The sequence below is a fragment of the Glycine max genome, chromosome 8 (assembly GCF_000004515.6).
Source record: "Glycine max cultivar Williams 82 chromosome 8, Glycine_max_v4.0, whole genome shotgun sequence".
NCBI classification, from domain to species: Eukaryota; Viridiplantae; Streptophyta; class Magnoliopsida; order Fabales; family Fabaceae; genus Glycine; species Glycine max.
Window position 1 is genome coordinate 20,679,439 of NC_038244.2, and position 24,598 is coordinate 20,704,036.

At 33.1% G+C, this 24,598-nt stretch overlaps 3 protein-coding genes across 6 annotated transcripts; 1 reads left to right on the forward strand and 2 right to left on the reverse strand.

Moving 5' to 3' along the window:
* Positions 1-1,422: 1,422 nt before the first annotated feature.
* On the forward strand, positions 1,423-4,381 carry LOC100784283 (tRNA (guanosine(18)-2'-O)-methyltransferase). Its single transcript, XM_003530373.4, has 5 exons — positions 1,423-2,006; positions 2,534-2,672; positions 2,998-3,059; positions 3,259-3,397; positions 3,876-4,381. The coding sequence occupies exons 1-5, from the start codon at positions 1,507-1,509 to the stop codon at positions 4,002-4,004; spliced, it is 969 nt and encodes a 322-aa protein (XP_003530421.1). The 5' UTR covers positions 1,423-1,506; the 3' UTR covers positions 4,005-4,381.
* A 523-nt stretch (positions 4,382-4,904) lies between these two features.
* LOC100809938 (phosphatidylinositol 3,4,5-trisphosphate 3-phosphatase and protein-tyrosine-phosphatase PTEN1) lies at positions 4,905-10,277 on the reverse strand. Of its 3 annotated transcripts, XM_003531791.5 has the most exons (8): positions 9,922-10,273; positions 8,554-8,865; positions 7,753-7,929; positions 7,104-7,217; positions 6,691-6,885; positions 6,085-6,321; positions 5,772-5,873; positions 4,905-5,388 (listed from the first exon to the last, which is right to left on the reverse strand). In XM_003531791.5, the coding sequence occupies exons 2-8, from the start codon at positions 8,827-8,829 to the stop codon at positions 5,236-5,238; spliced, it is 1,254 nt and encodes a 417-aa protein (XP_003531839.1). In that variant the 5' UTR covers positions 8,830-8,865; positions 9,922-10,273; the 3' UTR covers positions 4,905-5,235. The 3 variants fall into 3 exon arrangements, with proteins under 3 accessions (XP_003531839.1, XP_014634710.1, XP_040874321.1); XM_014779224.3 differs by lacking the exon at positions 7,753-7,929 and having other exon boundaries at positions 9,922-10,277; XM_041018387.1 differs by having other exon boundaries at positions 8,554-10,274.
* Positions 10,278-10,919: 642 nt separating this feature from the next.
* Positions 10,920-16,579, reverse strand: LOC100810471 (cyclic nucleotide-gated ion channel 2). Of its 2 annotated transcripts, none has more exons than XM_003531792.5 (8): positions 16,176-16,579; positions 15,404-16,073; positions 13,888-14,103; positions 13,469-13,782; positions 12,904-13,015; positions 12,544-12,780; positions 11,797-11,883; positions 10,920-11,694 (listed from the first exon to the last, which is right to left on the reverse strand). In XM_003531792.5, the coding sequence occupies exons 1-8, from the start codon at positions 16,205-16,207 to the stop codon at positions 11,206-11,208; spliced, it is 2,157 nt and encodes a 718-aa protein (XP_003531840.1). In that variant the 5' UTR covers positions 16,208-16,579; the 3' UTR covers positions 10,920-11,205. The 2 variants fall into 2 exon arrangements, with proteins under 2 accessions (XP_003531840.1, XP_006585762.1); XM_006585699.4 differs by having other exon boundaries at positions 16,244-16,569.
* Positions 16,580-24,598: the final 8,019 nt, after the last annotated feature.

Here is a 24,598-nt window from a genome sequence, read left to right on the forward strand (position 1 = left end):
TGATATAGTTTTGTGATCTTTTTCTCTTTTGGTGATCATGTACGTATATATGCTTCCTTAATGTGCTATTTTTATAGGCACATTCAACACTTGCAGACCATATGTACACACACACACATTAAAAAATGTCTTTCTTTGCTTCTTTCTCTACCTCGTTTGGTTGGTTTTGAACTTTTTCGTTGTTTCTCGTGGCTGTAACGTTGTTCAACTTTTCATAACTCTGATATTTCTTAACTTTTATTAGTTAAAGAAAATGCTAATTAAATACATTGTGAGGCTGACTTCATGGTATCACCGGTAGCAATTGACACTAGTGTGATGGAAAGAAAAAGTTGAAGCACAATTAAGAATATAAAACTCATCAAATAAGATCATTTCTTGTCGATCTCGGGACAACTAAAAGCTAATAGTCATTGGTTAGTCATTGTACAACAATTAAGGAAGGAAGAGAATGTGACACACATAGGGTTTTTTTGGCTACAAACAACATTATACTTGAGAGTGGGGATTGAGGAGAAGACACTAATACTAGAAGTGGTATTAGTAGAATTTAGTTTAGTTTGGATGTTTTTTCTATATGAATACCAATATATGGGATGTAATAAATAATTGTGAAAAACTTGTTATTGAAACTTAATTGTTTAAAGTCTTACATGTTCGTCCTCAAGAAAAATAGAGTAGAGAGATGAATATATTTAAAGTATTTCTTATCAAGAATGACCCAGTTAAGATACTATTGAGAGAATCACATTATTGGCTATTAGGATGATTTGAATTTTTCTCCAATAATGAATGATATGATTTAGAGATTTGAGTCGACATACTTATTAAGTTTTAAAATATAATCTCATAATCCATAAGTGTATAAGTATGAGGTTCTTAAATGAGTCCCACACTTACACATCACCTATATCTACTGTTTATAATTTAAGAACGGTACTTCTCCGATTCAAAAATTCTACAAATTTTAATAAATGGATCTCACAAGCAACCACTTATGTTATATTTTATCATTTTTTTTCACAAAAATACAAACATATACATATTGCAATTTATTTAAGATCCAATGCTTATATAAGGACCTAGTCCTATTTAAGATTCTGCTTCAACAATAGATACTCTACAAACATGTCTTTTTTTTTTTAATACAATGATAGATATCATGATTGGGAATGGCCTAACATATAACATAATCTTAAAAACCATTGTAAGCGAAATATGACTTCAATGAGCAAATAGATTTTTTTAACAATATGTAATTACATTACTTTTAATTTAAAAAAGGATATATTTCGATGTAATTCTTAAGATGTTATTTGTGTTATTTTTTCCCATCAAAATTAAAATTTCATTTCAATAATTCATATAATAAAAATTTATATAAAAAAATGTAAATTACCTAAATAAAACTTTAATTCCTCTCTCTCTCTCCTTTCCACCCAAACGAATATCTTCGCTCTATCCACCAAAAAAAACGAGGAATGTGTCACTACTGAACTGTGCAATATGAGTGCTTGCAAAACCCTTTCATGTTTCTCCCTCTCTTCTTCCTCTTCCTTCTTCAAACCCACCCTTCTCCACCCTCGCCAACGTCTAACCCTAACTCGGAGATGTTCCACGTCAGCCCTACTCGAAGAACCGGAACCCCAATCTCCGAGCGTTCAGCACCTCCTCACGAGTCCCGACGGCGTCTCCACGCTGATGAAGATGGACCGCAAGCCTCTTCTCCCTCACGAGCCGCACGTTCGCTGGTTCCCTTACCTCGACGCCTACCGCTGCCGAAACGGCTGCGTTTTGAGCAGCGCCGAGGTCGTCCAGGCCCTCGCGCCCTGCATCTCCGACGACCGGAGGCAGAGGTTCGGGAGCGTGGTTCGGAACCGGAGCTACTCGGTCTGCCTCGTCGTGGAAGGGCTCTGCGACTTCGGCAACGTCTCCGCCACGTTCCGGTCCGCGGACGCGCTTGGCGTCCAGTCCGTCCACGTCGTGTCGTGTGACGCCAACAAAAGGTGTTGTTGAGGTGAAATTTTAGTAGCACTCTTTTTTTCACTCTAGATAGATTGAATGTGTCATAGTGTAATCATAATTCATATTAAAGCCTCCATTTAAATCAGTAATGTTGATGTTTTTGCATCGTTTTTAGCAAGTGTAAAGTAAACTACCATTTTAACCCTTATGTTTAGGGACTAAAATGACCGTAAGTAGATAAATTTAAGGACTTGGATGAAACAACTAGAAATTTTGATCAGTTTTATAGTCTAATGTGATAACGCTATACACTTTCAGGAACCAAAATGATGTTTACTCATTTTAGAGTTTACAGAAGTAATGCCAATGCGTGATTTGAATTTCAGAATTATTGACGTGTTATTATTATGAGTTATGAACTGTGTTGTTTGGACATTGTTGAAACTGCTGTTGTTGTTTCTGGTGATTATAAGAGGGGTGTTGCGTTCTGATTTTGTTATTATAATCCATAACTGCAGTTAAGAGACTGCTTTCAATTGAAATGTTTTGCCTGGCTTCCTTGTTGCAGGTATAAAGATAATCGCCATGTGAGCATGGGTGCAGAGAAATGGTTGGACATTGAACTGTGGGACTCTACAAAGGAGTGCTTTAAAATGTTGAAATCACGCGGTTATCGAATTGCGACAACTCATGTGGGAATGGATGCGGTATGGTTTGTTTCTGCTATTTTTTATTCCCATTGCAGTGCTTTGTTACAAATATGTACATAGGGGACCAATGTCTGGATAAAGGTGAGGGTTGTGTTAGGCAGTTGACCCCCAAAGCACCAACTTGAAATTTTGTTGAATGTTTATGACATGGTTTTATCTGGAGAAATTGTGTGCAACCAGTAATCATAGTATATATTGCTGCCTTGCATTCATTATTTGATGAATCTTTTTTTCTCCATTTGTGTTTAATATTATAAATCCAAGGCAAAATCTTCAAATGACATGCAGTGAAGTTTACTGACCTTTTTCTTGTTGTGTACAGGTTTCTATTCATGACTTAGATTGGTCCTGCCCAACTGCAATCGTGGTTGGGAATGAAAATAGGTTATTTCCTTCATTTTCCTGATGCTCAATGTTTGTTGTTCATGGAGTACTGAGTCTGCTGACTATTAGTAGTCAGAGGATAACCAACTGTCTCTACATTGAATTAAAATATTAAATAATTCTCATATTTCCTGTAACTTAGGTTTTACTTTCTGCTCAGGTTTTGTATGTATTTAACAGTGGCTATTTCTTGTTGCAGGGGTATTAGTGATGAGGCATTGGAGCTGTCAGATTTGCATTGCAGTATTCCTATGGCAGGAATGGTGGACTCTTTCAATGTTTCAGTTGCTGCGGGAATCCTCATGCACCACTCTGTTTGTGATAGAATATCTCGTATGGTAATGATTTTAGTTTATGTACTTTATGTGGTGCAGAATGACAAATCAATTTTAATTGAATCTTATATCTGGGTTTTGTGATTCAAACATTGATATTGTAGAGATGGGAAAAAACAAGTTATCATATGCTTGCTCCTATAGGAAAACAATTTAATTTCCAATTTTGATTAATAACAATCCAATTGCTATGCTACTACAATTGAGCATTTGTTTTCTTCAATGGGATATTCCAATCTTCTTTTAATCAACAAAGCCATCTATAAAGTGCTTATTCAGAGTAACACTGTTTTTCCCCTTTTTTCTTTTCCATTTTATATATTTCCTGTAAATAAATAACTAAACAAGATCTGTTGTTCAAACAAGTTTATATGACATCAAACTCAACTCTGGTTTTATAATTTGTTAGTGACTGTCATTATCAAAGTTTGCTGTGTGCCGTTTGAAATTTAGCAGACTGAAATTTCCATAATGTTTGTAGGGCCGTCATGGTGATCTAACAGTGGAAGAATGCCAGATTCTACTTGCAGAGTTTTCTCTGCGCCATAGCAAGAGTTCGATTAGTATTGTTGAAGATTATGCAATGCGTAAAGCAGCGACATTGACCTAACAGCAATAACAGGAAGTCAAACTTCTTCTGACTGTGCTTGGCTGCTTGCCTGTACTTGGCAAGGAGACAAACCAGAGACTAGATTGTCTCTGATTGATTGAATGATTCCTACAAACTAGCATTAGCTTATGCATGCTGTGCAAGGCTCACAGATGACAATGGGGACCTTACCAACACCCAGCTTCTTGGACTATAGAATATTTCCTTAATGATGTGCTTACTAGCCCCACTTTACTTAGCAATGGGGGAATGATGCTGTCAAAAGTGCAATTGCAATTTTATTTATGTGGATTTTTCGGGCCTTACAGTATCTAATGGTTTTTATTTGGATGAGAAAAGAAAATAGAAAAGGGAAATTTTTTACCTCCTATTTTTAAGTAACATCTCTATGCATTATTGGCATCCTCTTCATTCCTTTTTAGCTCTTTCGCTTACATCTTATGACATGTCAATTTTAATAATTTTATGAGTATAATTACTTTCTCTTGAAATCACGTCACACTTCTCTTGTTTCAAGCCTTTTTTTTTTCACCTCTAATAATGTAACTATATACGTTCTTATTTGATTCTCTATTATAACCAATTTGAAAGGATTATTTTATGTACCATGACCTTTTAATAGGCTCTTAAACTTTGATAGTTTGATTTACTAAAGAAACACGTGGTAGACATGTTGACAATAATACATGATATATTAATGACCTAGAATCTCAACAAAAAAGAAAATCAATGACATGTCTAAAATTTGGTTGAATTGCAGTGATTTTTTTTTCAGATGATCAAAATTAAATTATCGAGAAGGGTTTACTTTTGATCCACCCTCAGTAAAAAGGGCATTACACTATTAAAATGTTGCTAAATCATTGAAAGAATGCTAATTTTTTTATCTGCAATCATCAGTCAAACTCAATAATGAATTTTTACACGAATGGTGATTAATAAAATTTAAACATCAAAATTAAATCCAAGAAAACTAGTGAAATTTTGCATTATAATGCTCTCAACTTCATCTTCTGCAAAATGCTACTCAATCACTAACAATACAAAAATTACACTTACTCTCCATGCCTTTGGCCAATGAAAAATTAGACGGCAAAGCAGTTGGAGGAATGAATGCTCTTACTACATCACACCACAAGGGACTCATTGTTGGGATCATTTTGCAGGAATATGCTACAGCAGTAAATTGAACATGGCCTTTAATATTATGCAAAGATATGTGGAAATATTATTATAAAGAATCATCATTAGAATATTCATCATTGGATATACTTGACGATGAGTATCCTGCATTAGCAGGACCAAACAATAATTCTAAGCAGAAGTCAGGGCCACATATTGATGTTCCTTTCTTCCCAACTTTGTCCAACTCTTGTATTGGGAGCTACAAAATAATAGTTACAAAAGGGAAAACACAGTCAAACACACTACTGTGGATTCTCTATTTAATTGTGAATGTCAATCCAATAGAAGGCAAATGACATGCCATATGAAGTTCATTTCATATTCACAACTGTACTTTTAAAAATAATATCATGCATTTTAAAATCATGATAACTTAGTTTGTTTTGTCTACTCACTTATATTTCTGTATCTCATGGTATAATGCTTATGTTATATAAGCCTCACTTTGAAGAGATTTTCCATGACAAAGGAAATATTGTCTCCCTTTTGGTTTTAGTCATTTTGAAGGTATAATCCCCTTCCATTTAATATATCAGCATACAAAACTAATAATACCATGAATAAAGGATGAGATGAGATTACCTGTAGTAAGCTGTTCCTAATAAAAGCTGTATTAAAACAGCAGTAGAACAGGCGCCCTCCTATCATTTTCTCATAGAATGTGAGCCGTACATCTCCTGTTACCTGTCCAATAATTTAAAGTCAAATCAGATATTTGCAGACAAAAGTGAAAATTGATATTGGATAAAATAACTCCATTAGCAATACTTCTTGTAGATGTTGTGTAGTTCCATATGTTTTTCTAATAGAAAGGATTCTAAGAGCAAAGCTGATTAGATTGCTTGATCAGTCATAATGGTTTGTAGGGCATTTAATGGTGTCATTGATTACTTACTTGTATAGGTTTATCAAAATAATGGTCCAAACATGATTTTTGGTATATTGCTGGACTCTCTGTGTCCATTTGAACTACAATGCGAGGTTCTTCTGTTTCTGATTGATTTCCATCTTTATCACCTTCAAGAATAGAGATATAATAGCGAGGACTATTATTTCTCTGATACCCTTTCTTAATCTGTCTACAGCAGCCACGATAAGCTTCCACTGGTGGACGATACACCTCATTAGGAATCTGTAAACAAATAGGAACCCGTCTTGACAAAAATAAAAACAAAGTCTTATATCGAATCCATTATTTAAGGATGTTCGTAGTGGTGCAACTGAATCTTTAGAGATTGGTAGAAAAAGAGAGAAACTAAATAGTACTAGTATTGATGAGATGTGTTGTGAAACAGTAATTATCGGGCTCAATAACTAGTGTTGTAAAAACTTAATGAGACTATTAGCATATAATTGATCCAAATGTTTTAATACTACCCTCAGCTACTGCAAATTAGCCTGCTAACAGAAAATAAAAATATAATGTGGGATCCATAAACCATTCTAGAAAGATAAATCAATATTCCAAACATTGTTGTATCACAACTTGTGGTGAACTAACCTCGTGTAGCTCTGAGATAACAAAGAATATTGTGTCAATGTTGATTGTATCATAAAGCCGGATTCGCCGTAATTCTCTGCCACATGGCTGAGGCAAGTTCACCTTTGTCGGTCCATTTCCAGTTCCCCTTGGGACAGAATTTGAAAGTAGACTATCCCAGTATGCTACGTATCGACGCTGGCTTGGTATTGATACCTGATCCCACATATGCACAAAAAAGTAATTGAACTTAATTCTTTCATTAATTTCACTGGGGTAAGAGAGTACACATTATTTTCATATTCAAAACCATTTCTTATTAGTTTCATTCAGTGAATTGTCATTTTTTTTTAAATGATACATTAACCAAAACTTGTGTTAATGAAGATAGATTTACATTTCAAATTGTTGGAATTATACCTAACATAACTTACTCCTTCATTATTGGTTGTCCGTCTATCTGCATACAATTGAAGAGCCTCATCTGCTGACATGCCGCAATAAGTTAGGTATGCACTCACCATTAATCCAGTTCTACCCTTTCCCGCCTGCATTATTGGAACCAAAGAATACAAATGAAAGATGGAACTATTTATAGTTAAAGATACTAGAGGAGAAAGTAATTTACTCATGTTTTTAAGATCTGAAGAATTCTCTTCTTTGTAGCAAAATAATTAATCTTAGAAACATACAACCAAAGTTTTGCTTGCAAGACTGTAAATTGCACTGGTCATCCATATATTAGGGGAGTCATATTTATACATAGTTTTAATTGGAAGAAATTTACATAATCTTTAAGAAATATCAAATATAAGCTTCTAGGATCAATGAGAGTGAATAGTCGCAAGTCCACACAAATTAATGCAATCAGTAGCAGACCTAAAGACAACTTCAGAACTCGTCGAAAAGATGTCAAGGCATCATTTGAAGATGAGATTGAAGTTGTTCACCTCAATTAAAACCTCATCTGCCACACTATGATATTTATTGAGTTATTTATATCCCCAGAAGTTATTATGATAAAATTCTAAACATTTATTTGAAATTTGTTAATGATCCAATAAGAAGTGTGACCCCTCATACCATGCAATGAATAACAGCAATATTTTTTGGGTCACTTGACAGCCATGAATCCACACTTTCACAGAAAGCTTTGATCATTTCAAGAGATGGCACATGGTTATCATCAAAGGGGTATGCTTCCACGCGTCCATAGAAGTTATCTGGATCATAACTTTCTTCTATACAGAGATTATAGATCTGAAAATTTTAGAAGTGATTGCCTTAGCTATAACAATGAGTGATAGTGGGGTAGGAGAAAAGTAGAATGAAAGGTACAAATGTCATCTGTTAACATTGCCAAACAAGAAAACAATCTTGACCAATCTTCAGAGTATATTCTGACAAATGCAAAAATAGGTAACAATAGTGTCATCCACTTTTATGAAGATGCAAGTTACATCAAACAGCCCAAGAAAACTGAATATCAGTAGCAAGGAATGCCAAACTAAAATCATAATACCCCACAAGTGGCCTCTAAGTATGACAAGTACACAAGAAATTGGCCTGAATTCAAGGGGATAAGTCTAGTCTTTTTCATCAAATAAATATGACATTAGTGCCATTTGAAAGATTGGTACAAGACACGAACCACTGTCATGCGCTATACTAGATTAAATAACAAAGACAAATTGAACAAAAAAAAGATTGATTTAAAGAACAAAACATTCAAAGATTGATAACCAAAAAATGTCCATGAACAAGTTCAATAGACATAGACATTAGAGCAGAACTACACAAGTATGGATAATCATTATCAATATCACATTGAAGGTTGACAAGAAGATAATATGCACTATACATGGCCATAGGTTGAAGGTGCACCTTATAATGGTCATAATGTCTCATGTCCAACACAGATTTGACTTGCCATAGAGGATTTCGATACATTGCTCGCATACGTTGTGCCGGAAATGACATTGCTAATACTCGGTCTGTGATATATGACATGTCAAGATCATAACCAGCAATAAGCATTCTTCTTCGTTGCTTAGATACCAAGTTGCGAATAAAATTCTTGGTAAGGTAATTGATCATTTGATTATGTAAACTTGGATCCTCAATTTTAGGTGGTCCCTGCTTTGTAAATTTCAACCCCATTAGGTTGATATGCCAGGTTCCACACTGACAAGGTACCTTTGACAAAAATAAGAAGTTTGTAATGTAAAAAATAGAGTGATAAAGGTTAGATGCACAATCTAAAAGAAAAAAAAAATAGTTAACTATCTAAAAGTGAAGAGAGAATGTCACCAATAAATAAAAATGAAAAATATTGAGTTACAGAGTTTGAGATTGCTAGAACCACTGAAGTTGGGGTGCAAAAACATTCAAGAGAGAAGAAATTCAATTCGAAGGAGGCTAATCTCTATCATAGTTGTTGAGGAAGACAACCATAAAAAAATGTCGAGAAACATGACATATTGCAATATCATTAATCTTGTCATTCTTTTAGATTTATAGTACATATTGTACTCCATTGCAGGGTGCACATTTCTAACAAATATTCATGAAGGTGTGCAAAGAACTCATGCAATCGAAGGTGATGCAACTGCTACACCCATTATGGCTGATCAATTGACTGCAACAAAAGTGCAGAGAAAAAAAAATCATTCTCATCTAACTCAGTAAAATCAAGAAGGAAGCATTACAAGTATTCACTTTGTTGGTTCTTTTTCAATGTTATAATAATGATCAAATACAATTCAAACAACATTTTATAGAAGTTGCTCTTATATTAATCACTTAGCGGAAATTATAGGTTTCAAGCAACATCAGGTTGTTAGCGGTTTTAAACTATAGTCCACAATCACAATTGCGACCACAATATTTTGAGGTCTCCACAAAGCATTGTGGCCATATTCGTAAGCAATTTCCCATGATGTTGCTAATTGCAACGTGCAATTTAAAACAATAAATAAGATATACTACATCCTCCAAAGTATCAATTATAAAAATTGCATTTATGATCCATTTTGTACAAGATGAACAAAAGGTTTGGTTAAAGTTATCAAATTTTATAATTTTTTTGTTCTTAGATTTCCTTTACAAAAAGATAAAACATTTGGGCAATTGATCCATTTGCCTTCCTAGATCACTGCAATCAATAAATATGTAATTTTTCACAGCCTCATTATAAAACAAAGAAAAATTAAAATAAAAGACAGAGAGAGGGGGTATGATCAATGATGGTACTTAATTAAGCGGAACATGTAGCTGCAGATCAGGACTCTGAAATTGAAATTGCAGAAAGCAGCAAAATCTAGGGCTCCAAAGGAAAGTAGGAGACCCTAGAGAAGCCAATGGGAGGATGAAATGATGAGGACCTTCATGACCCATGTTGTGATAGGTTAGGTTGGTAACAAAAGAGAGAAAAATTTGGGAATGGGATTGGCAGAAATGCTTTGCCATTTTTAGAGGAAATGATGACCTCACTTCACCACAATATATTTCCAAATTTGGACACAACACAACCGAAAACATATGAAAGGCTCTGTTCTGTTCTGTTCTTTCCCATTTGTATTTCTCTTCTGTTTTGTTTCCTTTCATAAGGGGCCAAATCAAATACCTTTATTGCTTTTCATTCACTTCACTAGTATATACTCTTTACAAATCTTTCATTTAAATTTATTATTCGTAAAATTAATTTGCAAATGCATACCTTTCTCCTGGTTTATATTAGATCCAAAAATGTTAGATTTTGATAGATTAACGTCCTATAGAGATCATGTGAGAAACATGTGGATTATAAATTCAGTATTATTTATGTTTGATGTTTTTATGAAATGCTAATGTTAATTTTTTTACACTCTCAAATAATTAGAATCATATACATGATTTTTAAATAAATTATAGCAAAAGTTAACAATTTTATCATTTATAACAATTTATGATTGAATATTAGTATGGAAAACATTGAGAAATGTTATTTATACAATAATACATAAAATATAATATAATATAATATAATATAATATAATATAATAAATGATACCATGGATTGAGGCAGACAAGTGCTATATAAAATGTATGAAAAAAAAAACTGAAAAACATTCATGCAATTGCTATATTTAAGTTGAATTCATATTTAAATTACAATGTCATATATTATCTAATTTTAGTATGTATTATTATAAAATTAAATAACTACTTGACAATATTTAGTTAGATTCTGATACCAGAACAAAACTGTAAAACTGACTCTACTACTTCTCAACCAATCATCCAATAAGCACATAACAGCCTCGTCAGGGGATTGCTCAAGATACAAATCCCATGAAAAAATCATTATTCTAAACTTAAAATCAAATGAAAGAACAGGGCCTCAGTGATTTTTCAAATACTCATACTCACTTTCTTGCTTTTCCTATTTATACATTTCATGAATGATTCCAGGACTTCCACGGAAACTTCAACATGGACACAGTTTTATTGAGGATCAAGAATCAATAACGAGAAAAAACATGGACACACCAGCTTTCATTCAAGGTGGTCATGTGGCCTTAATGACATGAACAATGCAGCATATTGCAAGAGCCTGCGTTCAGTGCCTCCATTAGTGTCCCTTACAGGGATCACAGGACCTTTAGTCCTCTGCCTGTAACGTCTCCAAGCAAATTGAATGTTGACAGCAGCCCAAGTTCTCCAATTGGATGAGTAATATCTTGCTGTTCTTTTCAGCCTCTCATTTGCAAATTTGTACCGGAAGTGATCAGTGATGTACCTCAAGTTATTGGCATCAAGGCCAAAGGCTTCTGCTGATTCAAGACATACAAATGTGGCGGAGGAGGCCGGAAGTCTGTCGATAAACGGCCGACGAAGGCACCATGAAAGTAGCTCGTCACCCAAAAACCCTCCGGGATCAAGGATGCTTGAGGCTACCATGCCTTTGCTAAGGCTTTGGTTGCGTTTTATGCGCCCTCGGACAACGAACACCATCCTTGGTACAGGATCACCTTCTCTGATTATCTGTTTTACAAGGGCAATAACAACATGATGGTCTTTCTCTACAAGGAATGCTTGGAAGAAAATTTGGTCTCAGATGATACAAATTGTTTACATGATTAATACCTTTTCGTCTTTAGAGAAGACTAGGGGCTTCACCCTGTCACAGATGTTGTCAAGAATAAGATCATCCATGTTGTGGAATAGAGGAACCTGTCAAACAGAAACAATTACTTATTAGGAGAGGTTGCTTACATAGCCATAGCAAAAGGGTTTTGTTATTTGCACATCACAAAGTGATGATGTAATTTTCCCTATGCAGTAATACTGTTGTTTCTATAAATATGTGAACATCTCGGGCATGAAATCTGCAGGACTAAACACTTAAGGGTGGTCCAATAATGGATAGCCTAATAGGCCTAACAACAACTACAAGGATAGATTTTAATACTATTTTAAAATTTTGAATTTAACCTTTACTCCAAAAAACTAGTTTATAGGGTGAAAGTTGCCCCTAACATATATACACTATTTCGATCATATAATTAGTCAATATAGGATCTCCAACATGTTGCGGTGAATTTTGTAACAGGATTATTGAGAAAATTTTGTAACAATTGATTGGCCTATCATGCAAGCAGAGACCCATGTGTTTGAGGCAGCTGAGCAAGCAACTAATTTCTCTTCGGGAAAGTGATATAGAAAAATTCTGTAATAATTTCTGATGGAGTCAAACAACATTCTAGTGTTTTGATGTAGTGATGATTAAACAACATTATTATTAATATAAAAAAATTCTTAATCTAACATCTAAGAATACTAGCCAACTTATTGAGGCATTTATCTAACTTCTTTCATTTGAACATTACTTACCTTTCTAATGAGGTCGAGGCAAAGATGGCGCTTGATGTCCCTCCTCAGCCCCTCCGGCAAGTCTTTGATCATTTCCATCTCATCTTCTCCTCCCATCGCTGCCCATCTTTGACGTTCAAAATGGCGAACTCTTTGTCTTAATCGCGATGGCAACTGCCTCCTCCTCATCCACCATTCCATGTCACGACATCTCAGCTGCATCTTTCTCTTCTTTGCCATGACTGCATGTAAGAATACCTACACAGTAGCAATGATTCCATTTGTTTAGACTATGTTTGAGTATGAAATAGTTTTTCAGCAAGTGCAACAATAACCAGCATTTTTTCATATTTACTTATAATAATATTGTACTTTGCATACCTGAATGTTACCAATCAATAATGTGAAAAGCAATAGTCCACTGAGTACTATGCATATACTGAAAATCACTTCTAGCCAGTTGCTTGTGGGTTCAAGATCATTTCCGAAAGTGCTGCAAGAATTGGTAGGGATCATTCAAACACACAGATGCTCAGTACATCAGGTGTGAGGCTTATTTCATGTACAATATAACTTTGGATACATCTCAATCATACACATTAAAGAAACATTTTTGCATGAATCCATATGCAATCTATTTTCTTAACTCATTAAAACTAATAACTAGATAAAACAATATTACATATTTCTTAATGTGTAACATTGAGTTCTTAACGAGGTATTGGAGGACAAGTGTGAAGTGAAAGTCTCATATTGGGTAAAAATGAGAAAGTCGAACACCGTACAAGTAAGGATAAGATTCATAAACTTGAGCTTTAAAGTTTTTAATTAAAGTGTAGTATATAGATTAATAAATAAATAAATATTATACAATAACATGAACAAGCACAAATTTCTGAACTTTGAGAAATAGTAACAATAAGAGTTTGTTTATTGACCAATATACCTGAGGGTCATCAAACCCCAAAAAATGGGATAAAGAATCTTTACAGCCAAAGAGTTGCTGGATATGACAGGAAGTGCCCATTGGTAGATCCCATATTTGAAAGGTCCTTGAACATCTAAGCACAAAGGCTTTCTTACCACTGTTGAGTTTCCACCACATGAATCTGCTATCGCGCTAGCTGGTAACAAAGACTGGTAGCATATCTCCTCTGAGCATGACACAGAAAGATTGCATCCATTAGTTCTCTCACACTGCTGCCGGAGGCAGGATGCAACACGTTGAATTGCAAGGACATACCAGCACCCTCCAGCAACCTATAAATTAACCATGAGGGAAAAAAATATTGAACTTTTTAGCAATGAATTTAGTGACAACTTGATCATAGACAGGCTCAAACATCAGTTGTGGGATTTGCTTACATGAGAAGCAATAAAATAAGCTATGAGATTGAGACCAAAGCCCCACCAAATAGTGCCAAAGATGTAGCCTGTGACTTTTTGCATTCGTCTCATCATGCAGATGCTATGGTAAACCTTGGGGAGAAATTGGAACAAAAAAATCAATAGCATTATTGTCATAATGATTTTAATTTTCTCTTCTCGTAGCAATTTTGGCACTATCAGCCAAAACACAACCTGCAAACAGAAGGAAAACAGGCAGAGACAAAACAGACTAGTGAGTATATGCTAATTATATTGGCTTCTAAAGCCACCCTCTATATAATTTAATTCGCAACTGATTTGATAGAACAAAAAAAACTCGGATTCAATCAAAACTTTCAATTTAATACATGCTGTAGAAAAGCCATTTCAATATAGTCAATTGAGCAGGAGGCAACACATGAATGGAGATACCAAAACTCCAAGAGGTCCAAGACAAAGATGTGACTGTGAACCATTGACATGTACTACATACCATGTGAAATCACTGAAATGTCTATGGTTTAGTAGGCCAATAATACTCGATGGAAAGTAGCAGACTGTGAAATCAAACTTTCAACCTTATAAGCACAGTGCGTTAAGACTTAGAAATTGAGCTACCTACTTAAAACCCTTAAGTTTCTCATTTTCTACCCCAAATCTACAGAAATTGAATCCATCGAATTCTTCTAAAACTTCTTTTACTCAAAATATACTAACCAAAACATCAATTATATATAAAAAAAATTGAAAACATTTAATGGTTAATTTCATATCTATAATATCATTCAAATTTTATTATTTTTTCACAAAAATTTTAACTTCTAAAGTTCAAAACTGTTTTTACATCCTTAATCCATCATAATCATTATTTTTTATAAAAACAAGATAAAATTAAGGGTTTTAAGTAGGGAAAATCGATGGAGATCAAATTTGCTTAATTATAAAAATAAAGAAACTTATTTCTTGAAACAAAGTTGAAGGATCAAAATCACACATACTATAAACAGAATTTTGTTAAAAAAATTACGTTTCTTTGATATATTTTTAAAAATTTTATTGTTAACTAAAATAATATAAATCAGCTTTTTTAACAAGTATAATATTTACTTAAAAAGAGAATATTGACAAGGTTGTTGGGAGCAATAATTGAAGAACCAAAAGTTTATTTCATATAAAAAAAGTTCTAATAAGACACTCGTTACCATAATTTTCAGTGTTCTTTCACCTTAATTTTTTAATCTGTTCTCCCATTACACTTGACAACAGGATCCATTATTGTATACAAAAAAAGGTCATTTCACCCCAAAAAAACAGAAAAATTTTAAACAAGTGAAAGGTGTTATTAACGTTACTTTTTTCAATTACCCCACTGTTCTCCTCCAATCTCCAAAGTGAAGACCGAAGTGGCAAACACGTGCGAGTGAGAAAGAAGATAGAACGAAAGAAGCGAGTGTTTGTACTTGGCAGTGTGGGATAGAGTGAATGAAACTAGCAATTTACGAAAAATCCTTACCTGGGGAACTGGGAGAATCACGAATGCGTCGAACCAGAACCCCTTCAACGATCTCAGGTAATGAGACGCGATGTCACGCGCGTCCCACACGAGTTTCCCGCACCCCACCACCAGCGACTCCCGCGACACGTACGCCAGCCTGAACTGCAGCCACACGTGCAAGAGGTGCACCGCGTCCACGCACGTCCGCGCCACCGTCACCATCGCCGCCAGCCCTCCGTCCATGTACAAACACGGCGACCCCTCCCTCCCTATCGACAGCGAATAGAAGAACAGCGGGTCGATCGCCAGCGCCACCCCACGCGCCAGCAGCAGCGCGCGGTTCCACCTCTGCACTCGCTTGCTCCGCGGATCCAGAACCCGCCCGAACGGCCCCCGTGTCAAACCAGACACGGTCCGGAAGCCGAGGACCTTTTTGGGCCGGCTCTGGATTGGAACCAGAGACGATCCAGCAGAAGCCTCCCACTGCAGCTGATGGTAGGCACTGTCGCAGCTGGTGGAGTGAAACACCGGCACGCCTACCTGCGTGCAGGCGTAACACTCCACCCCGCTGCTAAATGGATTGTCATCCACAACAACGGTGTCAGTACTGGCACCGTTGTGAAAGGTGTCGCTGCTGCTATCTCCATTGCTAATTGAATTCCTTGGTCGCAACTTTTTGCTAATCCACCTGTGGACATAATAATAATCATGTGTTAATATGATATGCTATGTTGAACTTGTTAATCAAGTAGTGTATCAAAATTCCGACAAGACGTGATTATCATTATACATGTGAACTCTCACGATAATCCACTGATACATGATTACTTGAGAGGAGGAGAGAATTAGATAAGGTACCGAAGGAGAGAGGAGGTGTTGGGCATGGTTGATGATATTGGAGAGGAAGCATTACATGGAGGGTTAGAGTGTGTGGAATATGGAAGAGAGAGAAGAGTAGTGTATGTATATAAGAAGAGAAAGGGAATGAGAGGGATGAATTTGCAAGTGAATTGGAGCTTACGGTTACGCAACGTTGAGGGAGTGGTGGTGGGGTTGGTACTCGCTACTCATCCCTGCTCTTTCGCCGTTTTCTGTATAACTTGGGACCACTTTCTTTTTTGTAATTTGCCTCCTTCTTCTTACACTACTCTCCTCCTTTCTTCTTATCCTTCAACTTTGCATCCAAATAGCATGACTCATGACATCGGCAGGATAATGCAATCTTTTACCCATTTATATTTCAATTTGATTAAAACTTTACATCAACTTTATATGCAAAAATGTTCATATGTGCATTAACTATTAAGTTAAAAATTAAAAATAATATACTCAAATTTAATGTGCTTGTATAACAAACTATTGAAGACATTGTTGTTTTTGTTAAAATTAATTCTACTCAACTTTAAACTCTAAATACCAAGGGTGTTGATCGTGATGCTTGTTGTCTGAATTGTTTAAAATCTTTTGATATTTGTATTCGATTTTTATGCGTAAAAATAATAATTTCTAAATTGTTATACTTTAAACCTTGTAATTAGTAGTTATAAAATTTGATTTTATTCAGAAAATTGTATGGTTCATTTTAGAAGAACTTTGTAAGTTCATTCACTTTGTTTTTATTTTAAAATTTGATTTTTAGGTTACAAATATACTTATCTAAAAAAATGCTATTGGCATTTTTTAATATTTTATTTGTTAATAACTATCTTTAAACACTTTATTATTTATCAAGTAAAATTTTAAGCTAACAACAACATTAAATAACTTGAATTCCCTTTATATTAAGGTTATTTACAAATTTGAGACATAAAAATATTGTTCCTTTAGTTTAAAAGTGAAAAAGATAAAAAAAAAAATAGAGATAATTATATGTGATAAATGTCACATACAATACAATAGTTACAACTTTTTCGTGTTTGAAACTGCAAATAACGTGTCACAAAAAAAACGGCAAATAACGAAATTCTGATATTAATGATGCATGGTAGCATGAGAATACACCCCAATAATAAAAATCATTTAACAAATCCAAGAATGTGTAATCAACATTATTTTTCTTTAAAATAAAAGGTATTTAATTTTTAAAAATTCTCAAAAAAAAATTTTGTAAGCCTTGTATTTTGAAACGTATAACAGCCAAGAGTACAATGATTTGAAACAGGAAAACATTCTACTTATCTTCGCATACCAGCTGGCATCTTTTCTGTTGAACAAATAAAAACAAAGTCCATTAAATATTTCCAAGCGACACATAACAATAATATTCAAATCGAAACATTTCTGCAATCACATATTTTCTGTATTCAGTTTATTATTTTACAGTAGAAGGATATTATTAATTAATGTGCGTCATTTTTTATTTATTTTGAGTACGTTGTTAAATTATATCTTAACAATCTCGAACCCGAAATTTGTTATTCTAGACTAGAACCATAGTACTATACATCCATTGATCCAAATATTCTTTGGTTAGAATTTTTATCAATTTTTTTATGATTGATAATCTTTAGTCAATCATATTTTCTTCATTCAATTTTTTTTGAATTCAACACCTTTTTTTTAAAGAACAATCTTAATTTTACTCAGACCCATAATATGTTGAGTTACAAAAGTTAAGGTTCGTATCTAAAAAAACAAGTTAAACGTCGCCTCTCAATTAATATAATCTTTATTTAATAAAAATTAAACTTCGTTTACTTGCAACAACAAAAAAATGTCTAGAGATTTCCCGTACATTATAAAAAAAAATGCCAGTTATTAGAGATCTAATATTATACTATCCCAATTAATATAATCTTTATTTAATAAAAATTAAACTGTTATTAAAGATATTTTAAATTTATACTGACAATATAATAATTAAAATGGCAGTTTATACTAACTTTATATTATATTGTTATTATAAATATACCAACAATCATTCACGATAATATCTAACAGTTAATATTTATTTCTTTTATTTTCACATAAATAACAAAACTTACTCTCTTTAATACATCATATTACCTTATAGTGTTTCTATCAGTTTTGTTGCATATAATGATCTTATTGACTCGAATGGAGTTATCATAAAAAAAATCCTTGCAGTTTTATAATTTATAGTGTAAGAAAATAATTACATAATAGATACTTCATATTTTTTATTTTTTGTAAATGATCAATTCCTTAAAGAAATAAAACGTAGGATTAGGATAAAATATTATTGTTGGAGACAATACTAATTTTTTTTATTATGGTTATGAGGAATATTTACAATAATTTTCAACTGTTGTTGAAGTTACCGTCGTAAAAATCGTCTTAAAATATATTTTTTAAAAAAATTTAAAAAAAATTAAAAATTCTAAGATGGTTTTCTAAAAAAAAAATATTTTATGAAACGATTTTTGGAAGAACCATTTTTTTTAAATTGAAAAAATTCAGGAGATGATTTTTAAAAAATCTTCTTAGAAAGTAAATTTTTTATGACAATTTTTAGAAAATCATATTAGAATATATTTTTCTAAAAAAATAAAAAAATTAAGGATTTTAAAATGGTTCTTCAGAGAACTGTCTTAAAATGTCTTTTTTTACAAAAAAATAAAAAATATTATTTTCTTTTTATTTTTAAATCAGGAAATAAATTAAAGTAAGATTATATTTGTAATTATAAGGAAAAATAAAAAGTACTTCCTTATATTATATCCTTAAATTTATGTTTAATTGTGCAAAACTAAAAAAAGGCAAGCAAAAATATCTATGCAATCTTGCAAGGATAATTCAAATAAGAAGAAATCTAAACAATAAAATGGATGTGAAATTAATTCAGTCCCTCGCGGTTAAAAAAATTAACAATGTGCATATAATAGTCAAATAGTGAATCACAAATGATAGAAAATATAACAATATTTAATCATCTATCAAGCAGAAGTGGTACCAACTAAAGAAGTTTGCATAGCATTAGGACCACTAATTGTGCTCTGGCCACTATTTACAATAGAATTTAAAACATGTCCAATAACCTAAAAACAAAACACAACAATACATAATGTTCCTTAGGCTTAATGTTCCAATAGAATTTAAATGAAAGAATTTAATCAAAGTGTCATAAATCAAATCCATTGAGAGGCTATAATTCTAAAAGACAAGTGTGATAAACTTATTTATGAATTATGAAGAAGGAACCATTAACTACATGAGATATCAATCCAGTTATAAAAGTCAGGAATAATAATGGTTTTATGATGGTATTCACCTCTAGGATAATGGGTTCATCCTAAATAAGTTCATCAACAAATAGAAATTCTCTCCAAAATAAGAGCAAGACTGGCACAAGAGAAGATTAAGACATTTTCGAGTTTATATGGAGTACTGAGTACACCTGGATAAAATGTCACTCCAACTAAGAACTAAAATTCATAATAATTTAATTATTTCCCTAGAAAAATATTCTAATGAGAAGAATAGGAAAATTCACAGAAAGAGTCCTTTACACTTAGACAATTAGTAAAACAACTTCTAGTTTATTTGAAGAAATAAATTTATTTTATAGATAAATGTGTCAGTTAGCATAACTCAAGCAGTGAAAGTTGGGTAGAAATAAGGTTTAGATGACGTCAGTTAGCATAACTCAAACAGTGCCAGTTAGCAATTCTTAATGGTCGTTCTTAATATAGAGGTTTCTAATTGTTAATGTGATGCATGATAACCAATATATGCAAAACATGAAAATCTACATTTCTACTTAATTATTTTCTCCAACCCAATTGAACCACTATTTACATGATAATATGTATAATGAAGAGGTAGATATTGTTAACTTATTGACAAATACATCAAATTGTCTCTAATAATAAAGTAATCGGAAGTCCAAGTGTCAAATCTATAAAAACTTTGTTTGTACTTAGATTAATTCAAACCCAACTTACAAGCAAGAGATGAGAAATTTAAAATAGAAGATAAAAAGAGGTAGGAGATAAGATAAAGATTTGAAAGAAAAGATAAGAGATTTAAAGATTAAAAAAATAGAAGATAAAAAAGATAAAAGATTTAAAGATAAGAAAAGTAATAGATAAAGGTGATGATAAAAGAGATACTTCGGAATCCAAATATGTTGGGACATAGTATGTCAAAACTACTTGTGATGCAATGTTAATGATTTTCTCTATCTAATGATATCTATATTTTCACCCACATCTACTAAGACATTCTATCTTTGGTTTTTCGCATGAAGAGACTAATTTATCTATTCTTTTCTCCCAAGTTTCTTTGCAAAGATAAAAATAATAAATTGCATTAAGATTAGAGATGCGTCAAATAGGCTAAACGAATATCAATCTATTTCTAGCAATGATTTCATTTAGATTATCTTTCTAGTTTTTTAGAAAATAACCATTTTTCAATGCATTATCCATGGATGGTCAGACCATAATAAACAATTAAGCACATACAAGAGTAATAGAAACAAGATTGCATTTAATAGATAATAAGAAAGAGTTACATTACTAGAGTTGGCCTGCGAGGCTCCCAACAATGGGGTTTAGCCTCTCATTGCCATGAGAGACTTTACACTTTAGGGGCTGATATGGATGAAAGAAGGGAAGGAATTGATAAAAGAAGATAACAGGATAATGGACATAGAAAGAGGATTTCCCCTATTAGAGATGCTTAGGCCTATGATGTATTCATTAGAGAGCTTTAAGTCTCTAGAGTGGTGTATTTTTCTTCTGTTTCTTACTCCTTTTATAGGCTTAAGTAGCTTATTTTTCACGCTGACTTCGCACTGGGCACGAGCTTTCGCGCTAAGCGTGCCTTTGGACTTCCTCGTGGACCTTCTTCTCGTTAAGCCTGAGTTTTCCCGCTTAGTGAGGGTGCGCGCTAAACGAGCGATCCAATTCTTCCAATTTTTTCTTCAAGGCTTTTTCTTCCAATTTTCGCATCGATTTTCCTCCAAAGCACTTGAAATCTACTTCTTTTATCTTCTACTAATCAAAAACTGCAAATATATTAATTTCTTTATTATTTCATTAAAAAAACTAGTAAAGTAAAGAAATTACAATCATTTTTAGCCAAAATTGACTATCAAATTAACTCAAATTTCACAGTTATCAGATATGAAAAGCTTTATAAAACAATCATCCATCCAAAATCTAAAAGTTTCACATGTACCCTGCTGCAATCAAATGTAAAAGACTCCCAAGAAAAGGAAAAGTAAAAGGAAGAAAGAAGGTAAAATAATTTGGAATGAAGGAGCTACATAAGCACATAGTGAAGCTTTCATTGTTTCCTTGCAATGTATACTCCTTATGAACATCGGTAGAAATTAGTTAGCCCTTTTGGATAAACAGAAGATAGCAAAACAAATAATGAATTAGATTTTTTTTAACTCAAGTACTAACAAACACAGACAAAAAATTATGTATTTGTGTGAGAGCCTCAAGGCTCAAGTAATGAGCCTTTATCTTTGCTCAACAATGAGCATAACAATTTTTATTTGCTCATAACAATAAATCACACGTTAAGTGATATAGTTATACACACAGTTAAAATAGATTAACCCAAGGTTAGCTTCTCAATTTGTTAGACTGTTAAGGCCTACATGAGATGGTTTACCAAAAAAATGCCTGCATACAAGAATGTTCCAATAAGTTGGGGAGTGTATTAGATGGTAATCTCCATGATTCAAGTAAACCACATAGTAAAAAAGGCCTTTCTTTGGGCTGAAATGAAAATTTTCAAAGATGCATGGATTGTCAGGCATTACATTAAGCTATGGTGGGACATAAATTAATATAAAAAAAATCATTTGCATTTATAGTGAAAAGGTTACAATTTTGGTAATAAACATAAAATATATCAATATTGGAATGCATGCTTATGAACCTTGCAAGTATTAGAAGTATTGAAATACAAAATTTGCTTGTTATGTAGTTCAAATTACTTTTAAGTTTGCTTTATAACAATAAAACAATAATAAGAATCATATTGAAAGAGAAACATGGTTCCTTTCTTGGAAAGACAACCCAAAAATTTGTTTTTTTTAATTAAAAAGAAAATGAATTTTCTCATTATAAAGATTTCACAAAACCCTCAGGCTCCTTATACTATAAAGTCAAACAATCCAGGTTTCAATTGTAGCCATGCTTGTAGAAGGCTGGCTAAATCATAAGTCTCCATTACTTGAAGCCAATAAGCATTGTATGATGGAAACTCTAATAACTTTAAAACCTACCTGAAGTACCCAAATGAAGATTACAAATATCAATGATAATATGTATATTGAAAAAAATCAACCGCAGATGCATGACGAAGATTTAGGTATTAAGTTGAGAGGATTGTCATATTGATATATGAATATGTGATTTTCTTCATTGATCAGATCCTTCTTAAACACAAATGCTGACAATTAGATGTAGTAATACATTGGTAGTAGAAGGAAAATAGGAATACGTCATCACACAAACGTTGGGTCCCAAACTTTTGGAGAAGCCAATGAAACTCTCCACCATGACTTCTTTCACTTTTCAGTAGTTGTAATTGATTCACTATGCTCCTCTTGCACATCAACACCATCTATTGTTGGAAGGAAAGGGTTGCACCAAAAAGAGAAAAGACAGAATACGAAGCCCTTTGAATCACTGAAAACCATGGACTAGAGTACTAGAAGTTATCACTATGTATTTGTCTAACAACTACTAGTTGCAACACAGCCTGGTTTTCCAGAGATAGAAAATCTACATGAGAAGGGGGCCTTCTTGGCTTTGACTTAGAACATTAGTGTTGTCCCTAGAAACTGATATAGAGGGTCAACAACTAAATCCTTTTGAATAAAAGACAACAATAATTACAAGAACAATCAAAATAGAAAAGACAGAAGGAATGGCATCATTACAAAAATAATAATAAAACATATTATAACATAAACAATAAATCATAAAAACTTTTGTCATATAAAATGACAAGACTCACAATTACAGAGGTGATTAGCAGTTCAATGATTAACATAGCAGCATCCATTTTTTCAACACTATCAATTGATAGGTTAACATGCATCTCTTTGTAATTGCACTGGATATCAATTCCAGGTTTAATTTCATCCTGAAAATGTAACAATTAAATAAATGGAAAACAAAAAGCAAATTCAAACAATTACAATCATTTCCTCCCAAAATCAAGTTATAATATTTCAAAGTCATCATGGAGAATAAATGCCATGTTATATTATCAAGTGAAGGAACTTACTTTCTCTCCTATGTCTGCTTTGATTCCATGAATTTCTATCTTTGCACTAGTTTCCTGATACATGCATATATCGGAGATCAATTAAAAAAATCAATAAATTTAATGTTGTGATCTCAATCAGCAGATACAACTTACTGACTTCAAATCAGCAGATAAAGGTTAAATTAGATATCAACACCATGATCTTACCTTTACTAGTTGTTTTTTATTATCACCTTCAGGCCCATATATTAGACCAACAAAATTTTACCCAAGATATTCTTGGACTTGTAAAGATGGTATTACATATAAGAGTTTTCATTGTATTATAGAACTTCAGATTTAGTTAAAGACATTTCATTTTTAAAAAAAGTAAAAGATCATTATTAAAATTAAATTACAAAAAGAAATGTCAAACTTTAGCATTAACATATCATAAGCAAAAGAGGTTGAGTCATTTTGCATTCTTAGTCTGCAGACCAATTGGTATACAAGTAATATATTTTAGTTGTAATATAGATTGGGTTGTTAGTGTGCCTAAATTTTGAAGCTCAATTCAATGATACATCTTATACTACAAGTTAGTTTTAAACTTTCTCTTAAGAATATGAGGAAGGAGCTTCTCCAACAACATCAACCATCAGGAAAGCAACTAAGGAAAATGGATGAGAAGATCATTTAAAAGTTCGTGCATAGAGAAATTGCAAAAATGGAGGAGTGAAGGTGATGTTATGCACCTAAGAGATTTCAGAGAGCAAGATCACGAGAGTGACACCGCTTGAATAAGCAACGCAAGTCTTGAGAATATGAGCCACAATACAACTCCATCCAAGTCCATCAGAACCTTCGTCATCTTCGTTTTGATCACATTCCAATGAAAATAGCCTGGATCTTGCGTAATCCACGAATTTGAGGAAAAGGTTCTTGTTCTTCTTCCTTCTCCTTTTGTTGATCTTCGTGGCAATGGTCTACGTCCATGGAAGAACCTGCCTTTGTATCACAAGCGTAGTAATCTCG